Raw genomic sequence first — 24,568 nt, forward strand, 5'->3', positions numbered from 1 at the left:
TAATTTAAAACTATCAATTCTACTTAAATAATTTGATCTATATTTGTTAAAAAAAGAAAGCTAGCTTATCTTTAAGCTGGTAAACGATACCATCAATTTCCGGTTACAATGTATACAACTATGTGTCTCCCTTGGCAACATTCAGACATGGAATCGTCGTGAAGAATAGTTCATCCAAAAATGCTTATGTGATTGTTTTACGGTACGTCCCTTTTCTTTTGGAAGCAATAAAATCTCATTGTCTGAAGCAATTGTTGAAATGACTATCTCCCACATTCCTCTCAGGTTTATAGATTTGACACAAACTTAACCAGAAATTCTCGGTATCCTCAGTCAGTGAGTGCGAGTGTGATCTAGACTAAGATTGTCTTGTCGTGGTTTAGAGTTAAGGGTTAGAGTTAGAGCAATTTTTCTCTCTCTTTCTGGGGAAAAAAATTATTTTATTTTATTGTGTTCTATTTTTAAGCATTTCTTATTTTGAGTTATTCTTTTGAATGGTTACCTGTTTTGAACCCCTGCATTATTTTTCGCGCTTGGTTTGTATTATTGCTTCTGTGGAGAAGCTCCTGCTCGATGTGATTCTCTTAAAGAGCCCATCTAAATATTCTAAAGACCTTTTTCACACGGGACTAACCTAATCGGGAAGGGAGTTCCGATAGCTCAGTTGGTAGAACAGTCGCTTCATGCGCAAAGGGACCGAGATTTTCTCCCGACCCCTGGCCACCAAGCAGTGATAGGGCAGCTGGGTCTGTTAGATCTGGTGGAAAGTGCTTTGCGATAGACTAGCGTCCTATCTAAAATGTAGCAGCCAATTTCTTGTGTCATTTCTAGGTTATAGAAACTGAGATAAACTCCGACTGCATGGGCCTAATGATATGAAGGATTACAGAAAAACCTAATCGCGAGGGCGAGTCTCTCTGTTAAATCTGAAGAATACTTACGTGACTTCATTTATTGATCAATCGATTTGTTAATGAATAAAAGTCTTCTTTAGGAAATGACACAAATCAAATCAAATAATTTGACGCAGTCATGGGAAGGGAGAACTGAGTCTCAATCTATTTTCATTTTGTTTTAGTTCTCTCATGGGACTATCCCGAGATTTAATACTACTACTACCACTACTTCTATTACTACAACTTCTCTAATACTGTTAGTACTTATACTACTACTACATTCGACTCCGCGTAATCTCACACCCTCTAGAGTTCAGGTTAGTGTGTTGATTAAGCGGAGAAGCTAAAAATAGCATCTTAGCACCAGTTTTCATGTGCCATTTATGTAGGACCTTCTATGGGCTTGGGACCGTCATGTTCTAGATATGACCTCATTAGAATGTTTGTTTTTTATTTATTTTTTGTTTGCTTTTTTTCTTCTTTTTAAAAAAAATCTTTTCTTTTCCATGTTTTATCGACAACAAAATGTGACATTATTATTTGTGAGAACAGTAATTGCAAAGCATTGCTTTCTATTTCTATTCTGTGCAAGCTGTTTATAAAAACGTATCTTGCTAAAGTAGATCATCTGTCATGTCAAGCGTTCTTCTTGGATGAAGTGGTGTAGTCTGTCTACCATGTCAAGTTTTTCAGTGTTTGTTGGGGGCGTGTGTCACATTCCGATGACTCATCCTCATCTTCATTATCTAGGCATTGTCTTTTGTGTGGCTGAACAGAGTCCAGTGGTTCCTGAGATATCAGTTCACCACTGATGGGTATATTGTTGTCTATTGTAATGAATTGATCGAATGCTTTGACCGAAAAGTTGTGTGGAACGGGAACAGCATCATTGATTTCATAAGGTTGTTGGTTGCCACTAATCAAGGCGTAGCAATTAAGCGGAGCTATTATATACAAAAAATTCAGTTTTTAGCTTATAAGCTGAGTGTGCGTTAACATATGTGCGATTAAGCGGAGTGAACTGTATACTACTACTTAGTGTACATTGTGAAAATATAAGGGCAAAGCACTAAACCCTGTGGAACGCCAAATTGCAGCTTTGTTGGTGATGAAAGGGAATTATTTATAAGAACGCGTTCGAGGCTGGCTTGTAGTTTTTGAATTGATCGCTGTCTAAATTTTTCTTTTTCAAGAGTGGAGTATGGTGCATCATTTGTTGAATGGACGAGGTTGAGAACGAAACATACTGCTACTGCTACTACTACTACTATTATTATTAATAATAATAATAATAAAAATAATAATAATAATAATAATAAAATAATAATAATAATAATAATAAATAAATAAATAAATAATAATAATGAAGACATTTTTTAAAATTCTGTTTTTCAGATTACACGTGGGAATTAAAGTACAAGATGTCTTTCTTTGGTCTGACCCATTTGGGCTACCAAAACACTATCAAAGAGCCTTCAAATGCCTCTCAGTTAGATCCAATCCGGTCAAAAACACAGTTAGGTTTTCTCGCCTTACCTCCCCTGAAAGATCCAAATCCACCTACTCGTTCCATAGTGCCAATCAATCAAACATCTCAGTATGGTAAAGGTCATGATGCATCATTTGTAGAATGGACGAGGTTGAGAACGAAACATACAAGAAATCCAGCAGGTGAGTTTTATGTTATGCAAGCTAGCCATGTAGAGTATATTGAAATGTACAGGTATTTTTATCATAACGGTAATAGGTAATACGTATTATCTAAATTTGCTCGACTTATCTCAGGGTTTAGAACAACTGATCATGATCTTCTAAAATGTCTCAAAATAACTTGTGTATCTGATACAACACTTGATTGGTCTGTCCGTTTTTGACAAACAAAAATCTGAGGAGGTTTCTCTTGACTGTTGTACACTGACCATCCACAGAATGCCCAACAATCCATCGGTTGTTATGCATTCTGCAGATCCGTACAACTACAACTAATCTACTTTCACTATTACTTCTATCTAGATAATACTACTAATAATAATACAAAAAACTGGGTGGGGTTCCTGGCCTCCAAAAGAGGGCAGGGAGGCACTTACTTCCAACATGCTTTGTCTTTGTCTTGGAATGAGACTACTTGGTTTTGTCCTGGCCCTGGCTGAGAGGGAAACAGTCAAATGCATATTGTTTTGGGGGATGATATTTGTTTCCTTGTAAATCATCTCTCTGTTATGTATTATTATATTTGTTATTTTGAATGTATAATGTAAGCATTTTTTTGTTTGTTTGTTTGTTGCTTTAGGTCTCTTCCAACACAATTGAGGTTATATGAGAGACCGCTGAAACAAAAAAACAAGCAATCTAACAAAAATAGTACAAATGTAAATCAAAATCATAACCTAAAGATATCATAAGCTAAATTATAAATAACCAAGAACAAACAGGCAGAGGATTTACAGGAAAAAAAAATATCCCCTGTCAAAAATACAATCACAAACCAAAGAAGCAGGATAGGCTAGTAAAGAGAAGAAGAAACGACATCACTATCGGATCGTACACCCATGCGAACATCATAGGTATATGATTCAAGGGCGATGCTCCCATCCAACCACCCGCATGTAAGCATTTGAGTGTATTCCTCTTTGTTCGATCTTGTGCTTGTGTCCAGATGAGCCTTATAGGTGATTTCAAACTAAGTACATTGGTGGTATGCTCTTGGAATCTACATCTGATCCTTATTCGTTCCCATGTTCCCCTTTGTCTTACTTTCTCCTGGGTGCTTTAATTGTAATTCTAGAACTGTTTACTATCCCATTTTCTCCTTTTTACTGGCGCTGATATAAACTAAATGTGTTGCAAGCGCCGTAAAACCCTTTAAAAAAATAAATACAAAAACTGCCTAAGCCACAATATAATTACTTATATCATTTTATTTCCTAGTTAATTTCATATCAATATATTTTGTCACACACCATCAAAGCACTCCTCTCTCAACCTCCATAAAATATTATCATAAGCGCTGCACAATCCACTGATCTACAGAATGTGTAACAATCAATGTCTTGTGCATTCTGTGGACCCACGAAAAGTGCAAAGCGATCGATACCGCAAAACGTTCCTAACTCACATACAAATAACTCCATTCCTAGTTTTCAACTGCCATGCGAGTACCCCATAACTATTGGTAGAGCACACAATTCACAATCAAATGGTTTCGAATCCTGGTAATTGTGTGTAGTTTTCCTAAGCCCTTTGTAAGACTGCCATTCATTTTATAAATGAGTTTGTCAAATAATTTACTAGCATCCTATCCCTAGAATAGCAAGTAATTTTTAATGCTCATTTGATATTTCAGAAACAGTGGGTCAAATAACTGTGAGAGCCTTACAAAAAATAGCTTAAATTAGGTTAAATATGGTCTGTCGCCTCAATACAGTACTATGTCGGGACGATTTAGTTACTAAAAATTGAATTTATAACCTGGAATATGAGACTTGTGCCAATGTCATTAGTTTTACCAATAAGAAAAAGTACAATACTCTCAAGGAATTAAAAAGTGAAACGTCATACCTCGATCATTTTAACTTCAAATTCACTCTTTGTCATCTGGTTCATTCTGACATAATACCAGATTGATGAGATGAGTATCACGAATTGTTTTAACTATAATCCATTTTTTAGGACCGATGGAAATCTACAGAAGACCTTTGACCACAACTCATGGTGTAGGCTGGTGGACCAAAGACCCTGAACTAAGGCGGGAAGACAGCTGGTGTCATGTCCCACGTAAAAAGAAAATTAACAGTGAAATGACAAGGTAGGTAACCATAAAATAACCAGACAGCGAAAATCTCTAGGACCAAAATTATCACAAAACGAGCTATATCATGAAGTTAATATTTGATATCGACCCATTGGAAGGATGACAGTCTATTGCAAAGTATTTCTTTTTTTGTTTTTATATGTTTAATTGCACTTTTAACACTTCTGAGCCATTTAAGAATCCATGCAAAGTATGCACTCTCAACCAGTCTAACAAATCCAACTATCCAATTCAATTATATGAAGGACGGAGGAAGCTGTGTGCAAATTACCTTTCCTAATTAAGAGAATGCAGTCAAGTGCAGCACACATAGGTTAGACTTAATCGTTGCTCTTTTTCAAGGTCTGTAATTAGATTGTACACCTTTGCAGTACAAATCTCACTAAAACTAAAAGCCAAGGATGAGCAAGGACTGCCGTTTCATAATTTTATAATAGATCTAATCTGAACGGCGTAACATTGAAGGTCACAAATGTCGCGTGAATGTTTGTGTTACAACTACAGATTTAGATGAGTGAATGAGTATTGCAGCAAAAGGGTTCACTCACATAGGACAGGTATCTCAGTGTGTGGTTATTTTTTTATGAGTTGCGAGATCTGTGAGTTTAGTTCATTTCGCCCTTTCAAATATTGTTTTCATTCGAGTTGATGTCATTTTTAAGTGTAGACAGTGTTAGACACAACTAATGGACACAATCAGTGACAAACACAATCTCCTAATAACAAGATTTTACTGCATTCCAGCTCGATTGCAATATTTTTTTTCTCACCACAATCGGTTGCAACATAAAAAACTGGCCAAAAACATCATTAGAAAATAACATGTAAAACGTTTTGTTTAGGACCTCTTGTGAAGCGATTTGTGCACGTTTAGTAGATATTGTGCTTTAAACAAAAAGCTCATTTTGTTTTTTTAGGTCTGGTTGAAAGTAATTTGTGATAGTCTATACTAGCATCCTATCCAAATGGTAGTAAGAAATTGGTAGGCCTATGTCTCTAGAACTCCAATATGGCACTGGAAAAAACAAAACAACTCCAGCTCCATTGGGATTTATGGCTCGGAACTACAGTACTATGTCAATGTATTACTTTTTTTTCTTTTTTTGTACAAAACAAAAAACTAAATAACATTTAAAGTTTATTTTACAAAATCTACATAATATGACCATGATTCAAACTATCCGCCGACTGACCCACCCCCTCCCTCACTCTCTTACTTCTACTTCATCAGCAACACGAATGTATGGTTGTTGGTAATTTATGAGTCTCTTTAATTGCAAATAAGTACACTGCAATTTCAATAACCATCAGACTTCCTAATAATCTTGGCTATGTTTTTACAATACATTGTGCATTTCTTTCTATCTTTCACAGGTTTGTCGATGAAATGAAGCTCACTAACCGTCAATTCACGCTGTTTTAAATTTAATTTTTACATTTTGAATGTACCTTGAATCTCTAGATTTGATTTATTTTGTTTCATTTCCCTGCAATATTTCGACTTTTGTTCTTACACGTTTGCCAAAATAAATCAATGGATAAATACCAAAAAAATATTGTCAGTGTGTACAATTCATACAATTTATAATATAATTATATGTGTAAACAGAGATGAGATTTGCTAGGTGGAGGGAATATAATGATAATAATCAAGAATGTGTCATTTGACTAAATTATTAGTATTTAAAAAGATTGGAAGTAGAAAAAAATAAAATAAAGGCATAATGATATGCAGCTAGTAATTTGAATATACCGTTAGAAAGACAGATGACATGAGAGAGAGAGAGAGAGAGAGAGAGAGAGAGAGAGAGAGAGAGAGAGAGAGAGAGAGAGAGAGAGAGAGAGAGAGAGAGACAGACAGAGAGAGAGAGTGTGTGTGTTTTCCGATTCTTAGATTTCTGGGGCAACTCCAAAATGAAATTTGAGTTAGGGAACATTTTATTTTTCTGAAGGTTATGCACGAATTAATCATTATACCAAGTAAGGGACAAAAACTAAGTGCACACTGGTAAAAGGACACAAAACAATAGAACTCACAAAGGTCTCGTCTTATTCGAGTAGATTGCAATCCAGAGGAGAGAGTTTTTAAAAAAAACTAAATTATCACCATTTACTATGACACTCTAGAACATGTTTAGATAATTTAATCCAATGGCGTGCTTCTATAAAACGGGAAAGGGTGATTAAAAATATAAAACAATGATAATTGATGTGCAAGGTAACTGAACGTAAAAATTGAAAACACCAATGAATTTTTGACATATTACCACATATCCATCCCCTCTAGTCCCAAAATAAAATAAACAAAAAAGATTTCTGATACACATTCCAAAGAACACTAGTTTTCTGAAATTTTCACTCACAAAAGCAAGTGTTCATTAGTTTTTGTCCTGAACGATTATGATTATCATTATTATTATCAGAATTGATGTTGGTGATTTTGAGATTTTCAACATCATCTTTGCCTTCGTTTTTATGACAAATGAGAAATACTTTTTACGAGTCACGATTCTATATTATAATATTTATATATGTATATACATCATTATGCTTTTTAAATAAAATAAATATATTGTTGAAAAGAAACAGTTTGGGTTTTGTAAAAGTGTTTTTTCAAGGAGATTTGAGATGCTTGAGATACAGTAAGATAAAATCAGCTCCAATAAACTGGAAGATGATGGCCTACCACATAAACCCATTTAGTGCATTGACCCTAATGTAAATGGGCAAAAAACCCAAAAAACAACTAATTTTACCTCATGGTTTTGAGTGTATCTTTCACAATAAACCCATAAAACTTAAGAAAATTACTAAATAACTAATCGTCTACCAGCGCGCCAAATTTTGTTAAATTTGAACAAGAATTGTAAAAGATATAACTAAAAGTATGAGCAACACTCTGAAAATCGCATTAAAAAAATTTCATTACTGCTTCAACCAAGAAATACCATTGACCTGAAGTGTGAATGTGTTGCAATGATGGACATTTTTTAACACACAATGCACTGAAATGTATCTTATGGAAGTGTTAGCCTAAGGGTTTTGGGTGGGATAACTTCCTTTATTTAAGAAAATGAACTGGTAATCGTTCATGGCACAACAACTGGAGAGACATTTCGGCATGATATTCTTGAGAGGGTAAAAAAAAAAAAAGAATTTATTGCCAGAAAAGTGAGACTTGTGCCAAAGATTTTTATAAATTCTTAAGGAGCTAAAATGCAAAATATCATATCATCAACCTTAAATGTGACCCACCACCTCTAAAGAGTATTATCTTGGGATGAAACAGGTGCTGGAAACTCAATTAATAGAAACAAACTTTGGGTTAGTTTCTATTCTATTCTATTATTTGTAAACAAACCAACTACAAGCCAAGCGCTCCAAATACAAAATTTATTATTCATATTTCTGTACAAAAATGCATAACGTTGATCATGATATGCATTTTTGTACAGAAATATGAATAATAAATTTGTATTTGCAGCACTTGGCTTGTAGTTGGTTTGTTTACAAATACCTTCTCCCCCGGTGACGTCCAATCAAGGGACGCTACTCTTCCGCTAATCTCATTGCCTATGATGGAGGTGCAAAACACTCGAAGTTCGTAATTTTCATATAAATATATTTCTAAATTCACTTTTCGGGGTCCGATTCATCCCGAAATACTACAGTTTTGAGATGATGGGTCACAAATACACTCTTCCTCATCTGATTCATCCAAGTCACAATACTGGATTGAGGTGATGGGTCTCATATCACTGCTGATTCCTTTATCAAATGACCGAGACACACAATGAATTTAACTTACAAAATTACATTTTTTAAAAATTTTAAATGAATATATATATACATATTGAAGTCCTACTATATTCATGTTTTCAATTGTTTTCAATCTATTTGTACTACAGTAGGGCAATAACAAACATGCTTGTTACAATTTGATGGAAATAACCTACGTATGTCAACATCCTATTTCCCCTGAAATAAAGAATAACTGATATAAAGATACTACATATACTGAAATTTAAAAAAAAAAAAATTTTTTTTGCAGAGATCCACGTTGTACTGTAAGGCAGTATTTTCACTTTTCTCATCATAATCTACAAATTTTAAGAATAAAATTCTCCTTTAATTCTCAATAGAGAAGAAGGGGAAGACCTTAGCCTAGTTATATAAAAAAAACCATCCTAGAATGGACAGAGATGAATGGAGGAGGATTATATGATACTGTCAACAGACGAAGGGAATGGGCAGACTTTTGTCATCGCAGAGTGCAGGCAGCCAACGTCAATGAGGACGACGATGGATAGTGAGTGAGTAAGAGATAAACTGATTGTAAGGTGTTTTATTCGATAGGTTGACCAAAAAGAAAACTTTTTTTTTTTTCAGAGATCCACGGTATACTGAATGGCATCATTTTCACTTTTCTCATCATAATCTACAAATTTTAAGAATAAAATTCTTTAATTCTCACGAGAGATAAACTAAATTATAAGTTGTTTATCCGATAGGTTGACTTCCCCATTGTTTGATTTCAGTTGGACAGCCAGGGTATTTCTGAAGGGCTTCCATCACCTGAAAGATTTGAATCCAATGAATACTTACTAAAAAATTTAATGAAACTAAGAAAATAAAGAAAGGAAAGAATGTATAAAAAGTAAATGGGACTTGCATATAAAAATATACTGAAACAATATAAACCAATAATGCATCGACCGCACGGTGTCTTCTTTAGGAGGCAGACAAAACAAGCAAAAATGATGAAACAAAAAAAATCCCATTTACATACCACGAAAGTAACAGATAGGCAGGTAAAATATAGTTCTTGTAATTAATTCCTATTGCTTTCAACAATTAAATGAGATTTTTTTTTCTCATTTTTTTTTTTTTTTTGCATGTTCTGTTTGTCGCTTGAAGATGATCAGGGCTCTGCACGGTACAGAGGTTTAATAATAATAATAACAATAATAATAATAACGATGATGATGATGATAATAATAATGATAATAATAATAAAAATATGAGCTTTATTGTCCAGAAATGGTTTGGTTCCATTGCATTGTCAAATCCGTTACAAGGCCAGTAGTATGGTGGTTGTTTTGTAACCAAGAGGGACCAAGTTCACTGAGTGGGCTTGATAAGTCACCTCACCCTAACCACCTTTATGCATTGCACTACAGCAGGTTAATTATTCCACTCTTCTTTTATAATGTCATAAAGAAAAAAATTGACTTGGGGCTGACTGAAGGGGAATTTTTATTCATTTTTCAAATATTTCATGCACGGATGTGTCATTTTAAGTCAGCATTATCAATAAAATCTTTTGTCTTGAGGTAAAACATAAAACACAACTATTCAATTATTAACACTACTAACCTGCGATGGGTGGACTAGTAATGTCATGAGACTGTACTCTTTCTGAGTGTTGATGTTGACATGACCCACATGGCCTATCAGCTCTAAAGTCTGAAGATGTTCATATGCCTAGTAATAAAATGAGATACAATTTAACAATAAGAATAAAATTGAAAACTGATATAGCAGTAACGCGATACAATCAAATAATCACAGACTTTACAACTAATAACTATTTTATGACTTCATTTTTTCCTAATCTACTCCCATTCAGAGCATTATGTTGCATATTTTCAAAAAAATAAATGATAACAAGTAATGTAATGTAATAGCCTGGTTGCCAAAAATAAATGATTTAATTTAGTTAGGGAATCGGGTAATTAGTTATAGGGCATTAGGGCATGAATGTCCTTTCACAGCTGAAGACTTGCCCTCCCACTCAAAATGCATCGTTCCTCGCTCATTAATTGAGATCAACAAGAAGTGTTCACTCTGAGGATTCCACTATATTTGAGGAAGAAGATGTGAGTGCTCTACAAATGAGCTATCAAGATCTCTGAATCGGCAGTGAGAATGATTTTATGACAAACCTAGAACAAAATAGCTAAAAACATGAAAATCTTTCAAAATGAAACCAAGAAGCTTACTTTCATTACAACAGATTTTTCATACACCTGCATACTCATTCTCCTCCTTGCAAACTTCAGATACTCTGTGGGGAAAAAAAACCCGGAAAAAACCCCAGATTAAATACAATAAAAATAGCAAGACTATAACCTAGAACCAACTTTACCTGGTATCCAAATTTTTACACACATATAAAAAATACTAAACTATCTTTCTTTCTCCGTGCCAGTCTCTTAATCGAAAAATAGATTTCAGGTCCTGAGTTAGACTTTTCATGATCAAAATATAAATAAATAAATAAATCTATAAATTAATTAATTAATAATCATAAATAAAAAGAAACAAGAGATATGCTCCTCTGCACACGTCCTGCTCCATAACAAAATGAAATCTCTTCCTATTGACCAATTATGCAATTTTGCAAGCCCTTTCAATTAGCTTACCACTGTAAACCATTTCAAAATTGAAGGGTTCCCCATCATAAATCTCTATTAGATGCTTCATGGCGATGATAAGACACAGTTCTAAGATCGAGACACCTGAAACGTGAAATAAGAAAATATTATTCATGGAAAATGGTCATCAATTAGAAAAAGAAACATGAAGGCACTGCAACCAGTCTTTGTAAAATATGTCTCAAATTCCAACCTTGTGAAACTGAAGTGATTATTCGACTGTACGGTGCGATAATGCTGGATATTATCGGACTGCATCGTTACTATTTTTAGACCACCAGAAAAAGAAAACGGAAGTCACCTGGTGGAAGAGTGATATAATGGGAGCGTGAGATACAAAATGATAATGGAGAAGAGATGTACTAGGTACACTAATAGTGTGCTCTTGGAATCTACACCTGTTCCCTATTTGAACAAATTCCCCTTTGTCTTACTTATTCTTGGGTGCTTTAATTGTAATTCTGGAACTTTTTACTGTTCCATTTTCTTCTTTTTACTGGCGCCGATATGACATAAATGTGTTGCAGGCACCATAAAACCCTTGAATACAAAAACTCTTAGGTTGTGTTGGTCTTTGCTGACGCCCAGAAGATTTCCATTTTTGTGGACAATAATGATTTATTATTATCATTATTATTATTACTATTATTATTATCAATATTATTATTGTCATTATCATTATTACTATTATATTAATAATAATGATAATAATAATAATTATTATTATTATTATCATTATTATTATTATTATTATAATATTCACTAATATTATTATTATAATTATTATCATTATTATTGTTATTATTATAATCATCATTATTATTATATTATTATTATTATTATTTTAAAAAGAGATAATAGAGGGAATTAAAATGAATATCTCTATTAGTTAACATCCAGATGCACATTAAAAATAAAACAAGAAAACTTGCCCTTTTATATAGCGCAATATCCACTAAACATGCTCTAAAGTGCTTTACAAAGGGTGTGACACGGACAATAGCAATTTCTTTCTACCCTTTGGATCAGGCGCTAGATTATCGCAAAATACTTTCCACAAGATCTAACACTCAGCTACTCAAACATGATGATTTACAAGGAAAAAAATATCAACCCCCAAAACTAACTAAACATTTGACTGTTTCCCTCTCAGCCAGGGTATCCGGCCAAGGCCAGGACAAAACCGAGTAATCTCATTCCACGGCAAAGACAGCAAGCACGTTGAAAAACAGATATGGGGGATAAAAGACACAGTAAGTGCCTCCCTGCCCACTATAGGAGGCCAGGAACCCCACCCAGAATTTCGCAATTTCATACTGGTTGTCAAGTGTGTCTAAGTAGCACAATCAACATCTATTGCAGAGGCATTTTTTTTACCCACCATGTAGTATGGATGATTTTGAATCTGTGGACAGCATTTTGAAGGACGATACAATATCATTTGGTGTAATCTCAGGGTGATGCTTATTTATTTGACATATGGGCAAAGTCTGAAAAATAAAAGATTACAAAAATGACAAAACAATAACATTAAAATTATTCCAACAATTTTTATCAATATAAGAACATTCCTATTTCATATGCCTCTTTTTTAATGCAAAAATATACCTTAAATAGTGAATAAGTTGGCTTAAGAAATACGTCATGTCTCAGATATCAAGATCTTTCCTTTCCTTTCAATTTTCCTTGATTACATAATTTCGCCAATAACTCCAGAAATTTCACATAGTGCATATATTATGGTAAAGGGCACTGCAAAATTATTCATCAATGGCCTTACAATGGATTTACAAAAAAAGTCAATGAAATCAGTGTAATTTATTTAATGTCTATGCTTACTGATATTGGATGGGATAAAGCAATCTAAAATATTTCACATTCTCAGTTCTCTTAAAGTGTTTTTGAAAACAGATGGGTTTAGATTAGCCCTCCACTTATTACAACAATTTTGACACTATCTTTTCTTCTTTTTTTTTTCCTTTGCTGTAGTCATTCAGAGCCATTAGGCCCATGGAGCTGGAGTTTATCCCAGTATCTATAGCGTGAAAGAGGCATTAGCAATTGCTTGCTACCATCTGTAAAGGATGTAAGTCTATCACAAAGACCTTTCCACCAGATCTAACATACTCAGCTACCCACTCACTGCTAGGTAGACAGAATCAGAAAAAAATCTTGACTGCACCCGGGATAGATCTCAATCTCTTTGTGTGCGAAGCGAGTGTTCTAAAAAATTTTTGGATTACACCCAGGATTAATACCAGTCCTTTGCTTATCAGTCGATTGCTTTATCACTGAGCTCTAGGGGCCCCCGCACATACCAGAGTAATAACAATCATCAATTTCTGACAATATAAATAACTATACATTTATGCAGACAACAGAAACATCTTAATTTTAGTGGAGAACGTTATCAATTTGACTGTTAAGCTCCAGGAGAAGTCAAACAGTCCAACCCAATTGGTGGATAGGGAAGCCCTGTATCAGGGTAGCTGTCAATATTCAATAGACATGCTCCGGACCAAATCATGAGGCCCTTTGTCACGCTTGAGTACCCGTCAGCCATCCTTGGTAGGGTTATAGCTTGACAGAAGTGACTCCCGAAAAGAGAAACAAACATATCCCATAATAAAAATACCATAAACAGCAAAAAAAAAATAAAAAAATTAAAAAAAAAATTTAAATAAATCAACCGAATAAAATAAAAACCCACAAAAACACAACCTCAGCAAATGATGGCCAACTTGGGATTCTTCAAGAGTCTCATATGACTAGCATTAGTGAAAGCTGGAAGAGCTGCCCAACGTGCCAGAAAAAGGGACAGTAAGTATGTATTTTCAAACAAAGACATCAAGAATTAAATGAGGAAATACGACATGATTACGTAATCTAACAAGACAAAATTTTACCAAAAGGTTCATCAGTCCTCGCACATCATTTGACAATGAAAACTGTCTTTCTATTATGTCTTTTACAGAGGCCTCATTTGTAAGACCCTGGAGACAAAAATATGTGAAAGATAATAATAGTCATCAAATTCTTAAAGTAGAGAGAGAGTGAGAGAGAGAGAGAGAGAGAGAGAGAGAGAGAGAGAGAGAGAGAGAGAGAGAGAGAGAGAGAGAGAGAGAGAGAGAGAGAGAGAGAGAGAGAGCCCAACTTAACTATAGTTATATAATCCGAGACTTACTATAATATGCTTCAGTATTGTCATCCACTGTTTTAAGTTTCCCGTGATTTTTTATTTTAATTTAGGCTATGTTTTTTGGGGGTTTTTTTTTCCATACAAATCAAATTTATTTGTCTAATAGTATGTCCCTGAGGTAGAGAATAACGGATTGTCTGATTTCAGGCAACAGCCTGAGAATTTACAGTCCTGCATTTATAATGCACAGCCGTTTACTGCTTTCACTTTAGTTCGACAGGTAAATTTTGCCGGACGCTAGTTCATAACAGATGGCGAGTCACGGCCTGTGCCGAAAGGGAAACTGAGCAATTTTTCCTATTTTGATGATTTTTTTCTCAAGTTCAAAGTAACGTAGTAAAGATGCTATTAGATGTTGCAATAAGATATTTTAGAGTCATAACTAGTGATTTACATACTTTTATTTGATATAATTTTAGTAGATCATTTGGGATTAGATTTTATAGGAAATAACCATAAAAATGGGTCATAAATTTTAATTACTTCAAACGATATAATCAAAAACTACATAGTTATCTGAGTTTATACAAATAAATGAGAAATACTGCAATAATCATCAATATTCACAGAGTAGAAATATATAATCAAAGTCGTTTTGTAATGAAGCATTGTTGAGATATCCGCTCACCTGTACAGCAATATCCTTTTTTGACAGCAATAAAAAATGCGTGATCACCGAATTGTAGGGGTTTGTTGATCAAATGATCAAAACGAACTGGTTTTAGTAATGGCAATTGACAATTCTTAGGAAAAGATATGTTATACACATTCCGTTGACGTTTGTATAGATCTAAACTATAAAATAATAATAATAATAATAATAATATTAATAATAATAATAATAATAATAATAATAATAATAATAATAATAATAACAATAATAATAATAATGATGATGATGATGATGATAATGATCATTTTCATGAAAATAATATAGTGGCTATCACCTAAACACCTGCTAATTTTGGAAAAACGCAATAATTTCTCTTTAAAATAGCTGTCGAAATACCCGTTTTAAAAAAATGGAATTCGCCTATATGTCCCTCTGACAGAAAGGAATTAAAAATAGTAAGAAAGAAAGAATAAAGAATTTTACTGAATCATTTGCGGACAAAGAATTGACTCATCGCCTCAGAGAGTTTTATTTAACTTCCCAACGCCCCAAACTACTATCATTCAGGATTCAATATAATTTACTCCTCCCCACTCCACGCTCTCCGGCACTTTCCTTCCATGTCCCTCAAACTGCTTTCTTTCCATGGAGCGTCCAATCAGCTTTTTACAATTGCCCATTTCCAATTGGCTGCTGAATAAGGACAATTCTAATTTCAATTGTCCACCAGTCTGTCATCAGCAAAGTCAAGAAAGCTCCTCCTACTCAAATCACACATACCCACGAATATGATAGGCCTTGTAGACCAGTCACTGGTCTTTGATGTTACACAACCATCCGCCAGCTTTGATCACATCGCTTTTGATGATGTCACTCAATATCTATCTTCTTCTCTCAACCCCGTTGACTGTACCACGAGTCAACATAAAAGAATATCGCGATGAGGTGCGAATCGTGAAGATGGAATGACGTAGCTGTGTTAAAGTTATAAGTTCAAAGTTCAATTGTCAGAGAGAACTGATGAGAGATCAAACTGAGGTGGTAAAATGAAAATTGTTTCGTGGTAAAACGTTGCATAAATTAGTTTAATGTACACCAACACACACACACTCTCTCACTCTCTCTCTCTCTCTCTCTCTCTCTCTCTCTCTCTCTCTCTCTCTCTCTCCAGTGCTGCGACAAAAAAAAAGGAGGCCGACCAGATAGCTAATACTATTTAAAATGGAAATTGGTTGAAATGGTCTGCTTATTGAACAACCGAAGCATCGTGGATAACAGAAATGATCATTGTGAATCAGTTGAAACACGTGATATCGATGTAATACTAATACTAGTAATAATCATAAAATATCAGTGTATTCATCTTACTCTTGATCACCACTGTAATAATAACAATATTATTATTATTATTATTATTATTATTAATAATAATAATAATAATAATAATAATAATAATAATAATAATAATAATAATAATACTAATAATAATAATAATAATAATAATAATAATAATAATAGTAAAAAATAAATAATATCCATTTTTTGACAATAAAAAATCGTGATAAACGCATTGAAAAGGACGGGAAGGGGGGGGGGGGGGTGGGAGAGGATTAATGATCAGATAATCAAAAGGAACTGTTATTTCAAAATAAATTGACAATCATAGGTAAAAATAAGTTATAAGTATTCCTCTGAACTTTGTATAGATCTTAACATATTTTTATACTTTTTATTAACATACGTAAAACCTCACTATTATTTTAAGGAACAGCTGATTGTTACATGTCACAGAAACAGCATCTAATTAATCAACAAACGTTCTGTTTTCTTTATTTTCACCGGTGGAACTTCACTTGCTAATTCTGGAGTAGTTTGCATGAAATGTTTTTTAACCACATATCTCATTTGAGCCCTTTCACAGCTTATTCGGCAGAGTCCATTTGCCATTTGCATTGAGACAATGCTTGTTTTCAGTATGACCATTCATCTGAGTAAAGAAAAAAAATCATTAGTTATTATTGATGATGATGATGATGATGATGGTGAGGATGATGATGATGATGATGATGATGATGATGGTGAGGATGATGATGATGATGATGATGATGATGATGATGATGGTGATGATGATGATAATAATAAGAAGAAGAAGAATTGTAATAATAAGAGTTATAATAATATTATTGATTGTTAGTAATAATACGATAGTGATCGCCTAGATGCCTGCTAATAATAATAACGTAATAATTTTCCTTTAAAATATAGTTCTTGTTTGTTTGTTTTTTGTTTTTAAGGGTTTTACGGCGCTTGCAACACATTTAGGTTATATCAGCGCCAGTAAAAAGGAAGAAAATGGGATAGTAAAAAGTTCTGGAATTACAATTAAAGCATCCAAGAAAAAGTAAGACATAGGGGAACTGGGAACAAATAGGGATCAGATGTAGATTCCAAGAGCATACCACCAATGCACCTAGTTTGAGATCACCTTTAAGTCTCATCCGGACACAAGCACAAAATTCAACAAAGAGGAACACACTCAAATGCCTACATTATACATTAAAATAACAATAATACATTACAGAGAGATGATTTACAAGGAAAAAAATATCATCTCTCAAAACAATAACTATGCATTTGACTGTTTCCCTCCCAGTCAGGACTCGGGCCAGGGCCAGGACATAACCAAGTAATCTCATTCCAAGACAAAGACAGAAAGCATGTTGGAAAACAGATATAAGGGGATAGAAGACACAGTATGTACCCCCCTGCCCGCTATGGGAGGCCAGGAAGCCCACCCAGAAAATATAGTTCTAAATGCCCGTTATTCAAAATGGAATCCGCCTATATACCCACTCTGAAATATTTTTAGCAAAAATAAGATAAAGAAAGAAGTTTACTGTAGCATTTGCGGCCAAAAAATTTGATTTATCACCGGTCTGCGAGAGTCTTACTTGACACCCAGACAACACCCCAAATTACTTTCAATTCATTTCAAATTTACTCCACCTCACCAGCAATTTCATCCCATGACATCCAAACTGCTTTCTATCCATGGAGTGCCAATCAGATGTTTACAATTACCCATTTCCAACTGGCTGCTGAAAAAGACAATTATAATATCAATCGTCCACCAGTCGGTCATCGACAAAGTCAAATAAGCCCCTCCCACTCAAATCACATATCCCCTCGAATGTTCGGCCTTGTAGCGCAGTCCACCGGGCTTTTGATGTTACACAATGATCCGCCACCTTTGATTACATCGCTTTTTGATGATGTCATAATATATCTATCTACCCTCTTTTCTCACGCCCGTTGACTGTATCAACGGGCGATGTAGAAGAATATCGAGGGAAGGTGCGAATCGTGAAGACGGAATGGCAAATCGTGTGAAAGTTATAGGTTCAAAGTTCAATGCAATAAAAATCGTTCCGTGCTAAAAATGTGCATACATGAGTTTTATACACACACACACACACACACACACACACGCTCTCTCTCTCTCTCTCTCTCTCTCTCTCTCTCTCTCTCGAGAGAGAGAGAGAGAGAGAGTGTGTGTGTGTGTACTACTACTACTACTACTACTACTACTACTACTACTGCGCTATCATCATCAACATCATCATCATCATCACCATAAAACAACAACAACAACAACAACGTTATCATCACACTTGGACTCGTGTTCTTATGTCTCATGAGTTTGTCTGAATACGGGACTATTTTGTTAGCCAACAAAGAATTAGACAAGGTGTGTTTACACATTCATTGTGCAGAAACCTGTCTTTACAAATCGGTGAAATAAATGCTATATTAAAAGTAGATTATTACTCTTTTATTTACTATCATGTGTTAGGGTAAAAAAACTCAGATAACATTAATTTGAATTTTTTAAACAATTAAAAATATTTTTCAGGTTAATTTTAAATAGAAAAATATACATTTTTCAAGAAAGAATAAAGTATACTCACCATTTCTTGATATCAATGAAAATAATTGCGTCTTGAAGATAAAAATGTGGCCGTTATATCCATATAAAATAGAAAAATATAGAAGAAGTGTATGGTCAGCAATTGCAATGTAAAAATGAACGATTTTACGAAATCTGTCCTATAGCCTGACTGACAATGAAATCCAAGCGGTGCATTCTACCTGCAGGGATAAATATAGGCCAGTTCTCACGTTCTGGACATCTGTTATGACGTAACCACACGGTGGTCTCCCCGTCATCGACGGTGGGTCGTTCCCATTGGGGGGTGAGGCGGTAGTAAACTAAAGTGAAAGATTTCTAGTGTAATAAACGGCTGTGAATGTAATATCTACATTAGGACAAAGACATAAATAAAGAAATATCAAGCAATGGTGTGAAGGTGAAATGGAGTGAGTGCTCAAGCAGGCGAATATATTTTTTTCATGGAAAAAGGTCCCTTTCTTAGCAATTTAACTCTTACAATAAAGCAACTCCTTTGCCCTCACCTTTATTTTGAGATTCCATTGGTCTTTAAAATATCGGTCAGGAAAGTTGTCTGGAAGACTCAGCAAGGTGGTGAAAATTTCTGTATATCTAATCAGGGTGAGCTTGTTGAAAAGGTGGAGCTGTCTGTGGGAAAACCGGGACTTTACTCGCTTTTCCAGTAATTCCATAACATCCTGAAAAAAAAAAAATTTATAATTCAATTATAAATATTAAACCCTCATGCCACAGGTAACAAATAAATAATCTCTCCATCCCTCCCCACCCTAAATATATATATACATATTAAGCAACGATGCAGAATGATGTAAAAAAAAATCACTTTAAAATACTATAGAACAAATGAATGAAGGTAGATCTTAAAGGTATAAATTACTTTAAAATCCTCAAGAACAGGTGACAAAAGGAATAAATCTATCTAAGACAAGCTTTTCATGCGCCTTGCTGCAGTCACTTAAAAGTCAATAATAAATCTTGACATTGAATACCCGCCAAAATTAATACACTCAAATGCAAATACAAATAGTACTAATTTACAACCACACACTACATAAATAAAACAAAACAAAACACATAAAAGGAAACATTTAACTGTGTAAAGGTAGCACGTCTGACCAGTAATCAGAAGGTGTGAGGTTCGATCCACAGTCGAGGTAGACTGTTTTTATCTTGCTTTGTCTGGCACCTTTCATACACACTTGTTCAGATCTTTATCTTATACTGGTGCCTGCTCATTAGTTTCTTAATTTAACTGCCTTGCTTAGTAAATGACATAAAGCAAAGCCGGGCAAAACAAAATTGAGCTCCAAAACCAGAAAGATGTATTAAATAGATAAATAATGACCAAGGTAAAATATCACACACTTTAATATAGAAAAAATAATTCCTATCATTTCAAACTCTCCACTCATCGAAACAAAATGGCTAGACATTTCAATGTAATACAGAAATTAAAATAAATTTGTAATAACTGTCAGAAGAATTAAACATCAGAGAAAGTTGAAAATGTTTGTCAAGTGAACCATTCATGGTAACATGAGAGAGTACATAAATAAATATATTATTCATAAACATCTTACCAGTCTACAGGTTGTACCAACAACACAGATGGGCGTTTGAGCTGATTGTGAGATGTCAAAAAGGTTGTATAACAATGTCTGATTTTTATGCTGAGCAAAAAGATCGAACTCCTCTAGAATAAACAGAATGGGCTTGCTCTCCCGACCACCTGGATTGATTTTTGAGAAAGAGATAAGAAAAATATCAGCTCCACCTAATCTCTTTTATGTTAAATTTTCAAGTGTCGAAATTAGGTCACAATAAAATGCATGAGTATAGGTATTAAGTTGTAATAGGTTACCTCTATGAAGTAATGGTAGCACGTCTGGCTTGTATTTATTCGTTATCCTTTGTCTTGAAAAGTATCACTCAACCCTTTTCAGATTGCCAACTTCCGAAGTTCTCATTTACATATTTGTAACAAAAGCAATGTAAAAATAAAATACGAGGGCTCTTTCAGAAATAACCGAAAAATGCCCATTGCTCAGCAACCAGTGGAGATTTTTTAATTCTGTAAACGACATGATATTCCTTATTTCCTTACGGATATTCCCAGAAATTATGAAGTGCATCATTTTGCACAATGAATTTCTAGACGATTTTAAAGATGGCGGCCCACCTTGAAACTTGGAGAAAGGAGGAAATCAGAGCTGTCATACGTTTTTTGAACGCCAAAAGTCTGAATCCTACCGAAATTCATAAAGAACTTCAGAGTGTATATGGTGAGCATGTTATAAGCCGTACACAAGTCTATCACTGGTGTAATTTGTTTGAAGCCGGCCATTCCGACTTGACAGACAGGGAAGGGAGAGGGCGTTCGATAACTGCGACGTCAGAAGACAATGTGAAGCGAGTTGATGAGCTTATTCGTCAAGACAGGAGGTTGAAACTTCATGAAATCGCAAGCAGTCTTGAAATTTCGGAAACTTCTGCCCATAGAATTGTATTTGATGAACTTGGCTACAGAAAAGTCAGCGCAAGATGGGTTCCTAAGCAATTGACAGACAATCATAAAGAACAAAGATTGGACATCTGCAGGGAACTTTTGAGAAGAAGCAAGAGCTCACGCAGGGTTCACGGGCATACTGCCAACGCCGGCGGAGACTTTCTAGGGTACGATGTGACTTTTCTTGACAGCATAGTCACCGGTGATGAGACTTGGTTGCACCATTGCACCCCAGAAACAAAGCAAGATTCGATGACATGGAAACATCCATCCTCACCTGTCGTGAAGAAATTCAAAGTCATGCGGTCAGCAAAGAAAATAATGGGAACTGTTTTCTGGGACAGTCGTGGTGTTATACGGTTCGAAACCTTACAACCTAGAGAAACAATCAATGCTGCAAGGTACTGCCAAACTCTTAACAAGCTTAGGGAGGCCATTCGCAGAAAGCGCCCAGGACAGTTGACCAACGGGGTCATTTTGCAACACGACAACGCTACACCCCACACAGCACGAGTGACGCAAGGTTGGCTAGAGAAATATGGATGGGAGATTTTGCCACACCCACCACACAGTCCAGACCTCGCACCATCTGATTATCACCTCTTTGGGCCACTGAAACGTGAGCTGGCAGGAAAGCGCTTTGATGTTGATGAAGAGCTTGTTGACCATGTGCGGAAATGGCTACAAAACCTTGACGGAAATTTCTTCCGAGAGGGTATCTATTCCATGGTGCGGCGTTGGCAGAAGTGTGTCGACAGACTTGGCTGTTACGTAGAGAAATGAAGGACGAGTCAAGGTATGAACACGTGCAAGAATTTTGTTGATAGCATAAAAAACGCGGATTTTACAGGCATTTTTCGGTTAATTATGAAAGAGCCCTCGTATTAACAAATATGAGCATTTATATGGCACATTTCCAAGGATCTATCTTGCTCAAATGCAATTCACAATGCTTCATTTTTTTCTCCTAAAGGTCATATGGAACCATATTTCCATTACATACAGTACCAGTCACTGTCACCCATTAGCCATTCCTTTAAGTACTAACACTCATACATTATCCATCATTGCCTATAGTCATTCACACTTAAATCAAGTGGAGTAATGTACGTATATTAAGTGATTTACTCAAAAATACAATGTCAGGATCATAATTTTCCACAATCACTGTCACCCATCCAGCCAATGACCATGCTAATCATTACTTTTGAAACAAGACATGACACTGTACCCCTTAGTCACCAAGCCATACAATATATACTGTAATACCTTATGTTACACCACTGTTACATCATCCTATCTATCAGATTTTTGTGTCGCTATGATCCTCCTTGATCCCTAAGATCTAGAAATCAACTCCTTCTTCGTGTACCTAAAAAAGGCTAGAAAACATTTTCTGATAGGGTATTTTCTCATGCCAACCCAAATGCCATTAGATGTTAGAAGTAGAGTATTTTCGTCTGAAATGACACTCAAAAAGTGCCTTAAAACACACCTGATGAATTATGCTTTGTCTTAATAATGTTATGAGTGGAACTGTGCGTATATTAATAGTCCTTAATATCTTAGTAGTGTAATTGTTATATGTATGATTCCTAATGTCAATGTGCGCCTGGAGCTGCAGCAATGCGGGATTGGAGCTATATAAATATATTATTATATTATGTTACGTTGATAAGAACAGAAAAATATTGACATTGAGGTGAATAATAAGAATTATTTTGGCAGGAGCTGTAATCTGTTTATTTCTGATTAAATTTCTTATTTCCATTTTTGGTTAATATCGTTGACTGGCGTATGAAATGTTATATGGGAGAAATGATACTATTGACAATGGGTGACAGACTTGGACAATTCTTAGGGTCAATGTGTATTGTCCTCATTCTACATCCTCTACAGATGAGCAATGTTGGTTGGGATAGCCGAGTCGATCGCAGTTCTTCAATCTTCCGTGTCAATTTTAATTAAAATGACCACTGACAAAAATTTTTTTTAAAAGAGTAGATAAAAAGTAGAAGGACTACAAAACTTACCCTTTTTTAAAGCTTGTAAAAGAAATTGTAAAGTTTCTGCAAAAGATCCCTGGTAAAAGAAAAAATAACATTTAAAAAAAGATGTACACATATTATTTATTCATATGACAAAGAAATTACATCTGAATTCAGTCCTAAGAAAAGGCCTATTTGTTTATTTGAGCTCTGATCATGGAAAATTTTGAAGAGTTAGTCCGAATTGCTATAAATTTAATCATACGACCAAAGAAGTAAGTACCAAGAAAAGAAATACAGATATTTATACAAAATCACATCCATAATAATTTCTATTCTTTATAAACAATTTGACCTTATGTAAAGTTCGCACATAAATTATCATAGGTATCATAGATGTGAAATGAATGTATTGGCTAGAGACCTTTTAAGATGGATTTCAATGGCCAGGGTCCTAATTAATCCTTATGATATATGGTATAGAGTTTAAATTAGAAAAAAAATCCCACCACATAGCAAAATAAGACCCTGCAAATGCATTCCATAAAGGAATATTGATAATCCATTAATCAATCATAAAATATCACTCATATTGTCACAAAGACTTAAGTGTGGGTCAATTACCTATGGAGTATATGGATATTTTAAAATATTTGAGAAGAGTTTGATATCAACTTGCAAAACAGCTGCATGCATAATTGAAAAAACATAAATACATACAAAAACTTTGTCTCCGACTGTATTTTCCAGGTTCAGCTGTCTAGTGATTTCATTGAGTGCTATCTTATCATCTGTTTGAAGCAAACCTAGAAAAAAGAGATGAAACAATATATCATGTTATGTATAATCTTTATAATATTGAAATGTTATAAATGTATAACCAAATGACAAATTGCCAATATTTTGAGGATAATAAAGACATAGTATGATTATTATTATTATTATTATTATTATTATTATTATTATTATTATTATTATAACATAGGAACTGAATTCCTATCAGTTAGTTTTCCTGAAGTACCATCTGCAGAGTGGGAGAGACTGCACCCTCGGGATTGTCACCCCTGTTGTGATAAGTACCAGCCTATGCTGGTTATAAGGGAAGTCGCCAAGGATTGTCCGCTTCACCAGCGGTGGTTCCCTGTTCA

General features: G+C 34.6%; 2 protein-coding genes across 4 annotated transcripts in view; one reads left to right on the plus strand and one right to left on the minus strand.

The window, feature by feature from the left end:
• Positions 1-115: 115 nt before the first annotated feature.
• Positions 116-7,293, plus strand: LOC144958326 (sperm microtubule inner protein 11-like). The gene is made up of 4 exons (XM_078890234.1): positions 116-202; positions 2,292-2,567; positions 4,566-4,701; positions 6,082-7,293. The coding sequence occupies exons 2-4, from the start codon at positions 2,318-2,320 to the stop codon at positions 6,128-6,130; spliced, it is 435 nt and encodes a 144-aa protein (XP_078746360.1). The 5' UTR covers positions 116-202; positions 2,292-2,317; the 3' UTR covers positions 6,131-7,293.
• The window catches only part of LOC144958325 (origin recognition complex subunit 4-like), a 38,330-nt gene continuing 17,558 nt past the window's right edge, over positions 3,797-24,568 (minus strand). For 2 of the 3 annotated variants that reach the window (XM_078890230.1, XM_078890232.1), the window contains exons 5-14: positions 24,141-24,226; positions 23,466-23,514; positions 20,507-20,655; positions 19,430-19,603; positions 14,051-14,137; positions 12,526-12,634; positions 11,133-11,228; positions 10,710-10,774; positions 10,084-10,191; positions 3,797-9,282 (exon numbers count right to left, since the gene is read on the minus strand). In XM_078890230.1, the coding sequence (XP_078746356.1) occupies positions 9,208-9,282; positions 10,084-10,191; positions 10,710-10,774; positions 11,133-11,228; positions 12,526-12,634; positions 14,051-14,137; positions 19,430-19,603; positions 20,507-20,655; positions 23,466-23,514; positions 24,141-24,226 (998 nt within the window). In that variant the 3' untranslated portion in view covers positions 3,797-9,207. The remainder of the gene's footprint in view (positions 9,283-10,083; positions 10,192-10,709; positions 10,775-11,132; positions 11,229-12,525; positions 12,635-14,050; positions 14,138-19,429; positions 19,604-20,506; positions 20,656-23,465; positions 23,515-24,140; positions 24,227-24,568) is intronic. The other variant, XM_078890233.1, reaches the window with a different exon arrangement.

This window comes from Berghia stephanieae, chromosome 12 (assembly GCF_034508935.2).
Source record: "Berghia stephanieae isolate SIO BIC M18660-M18661 chromosome 12, UCSD_Bste_1.3, whole genome shotgun sequence".
NCBI lineage: Eukaryota > Metazoa > Mollusca > Gastropoda > Nudibranchia > Aeolidiidae > Berghia > Berghia stephanieae.

Bases quoted from the DNA above. Each gene is read 5' to 3' on its own strand.
- LOC144958326 (XM_078890234.1), top strand. From the start codon at position 2,318: ATGTCTTTCTTTGGTCTGACCCATTTGGGCTACCAAAACACTATCAAA. The intron at 2,568-4,565 runs GTGAGTTTTATG...TCCATTTTTTAG, and splicing joins ACATACAAGAAATCCAGCAG to GACCGATGGAAATCTACAGA. The intron at 4,702-6,081 runs GTAGGTAACCAT...TATCTTTCACAG, and splicing joins ATTAACAGTGAAATGACAAG to GTTTGTCGATGAAATGAAGC.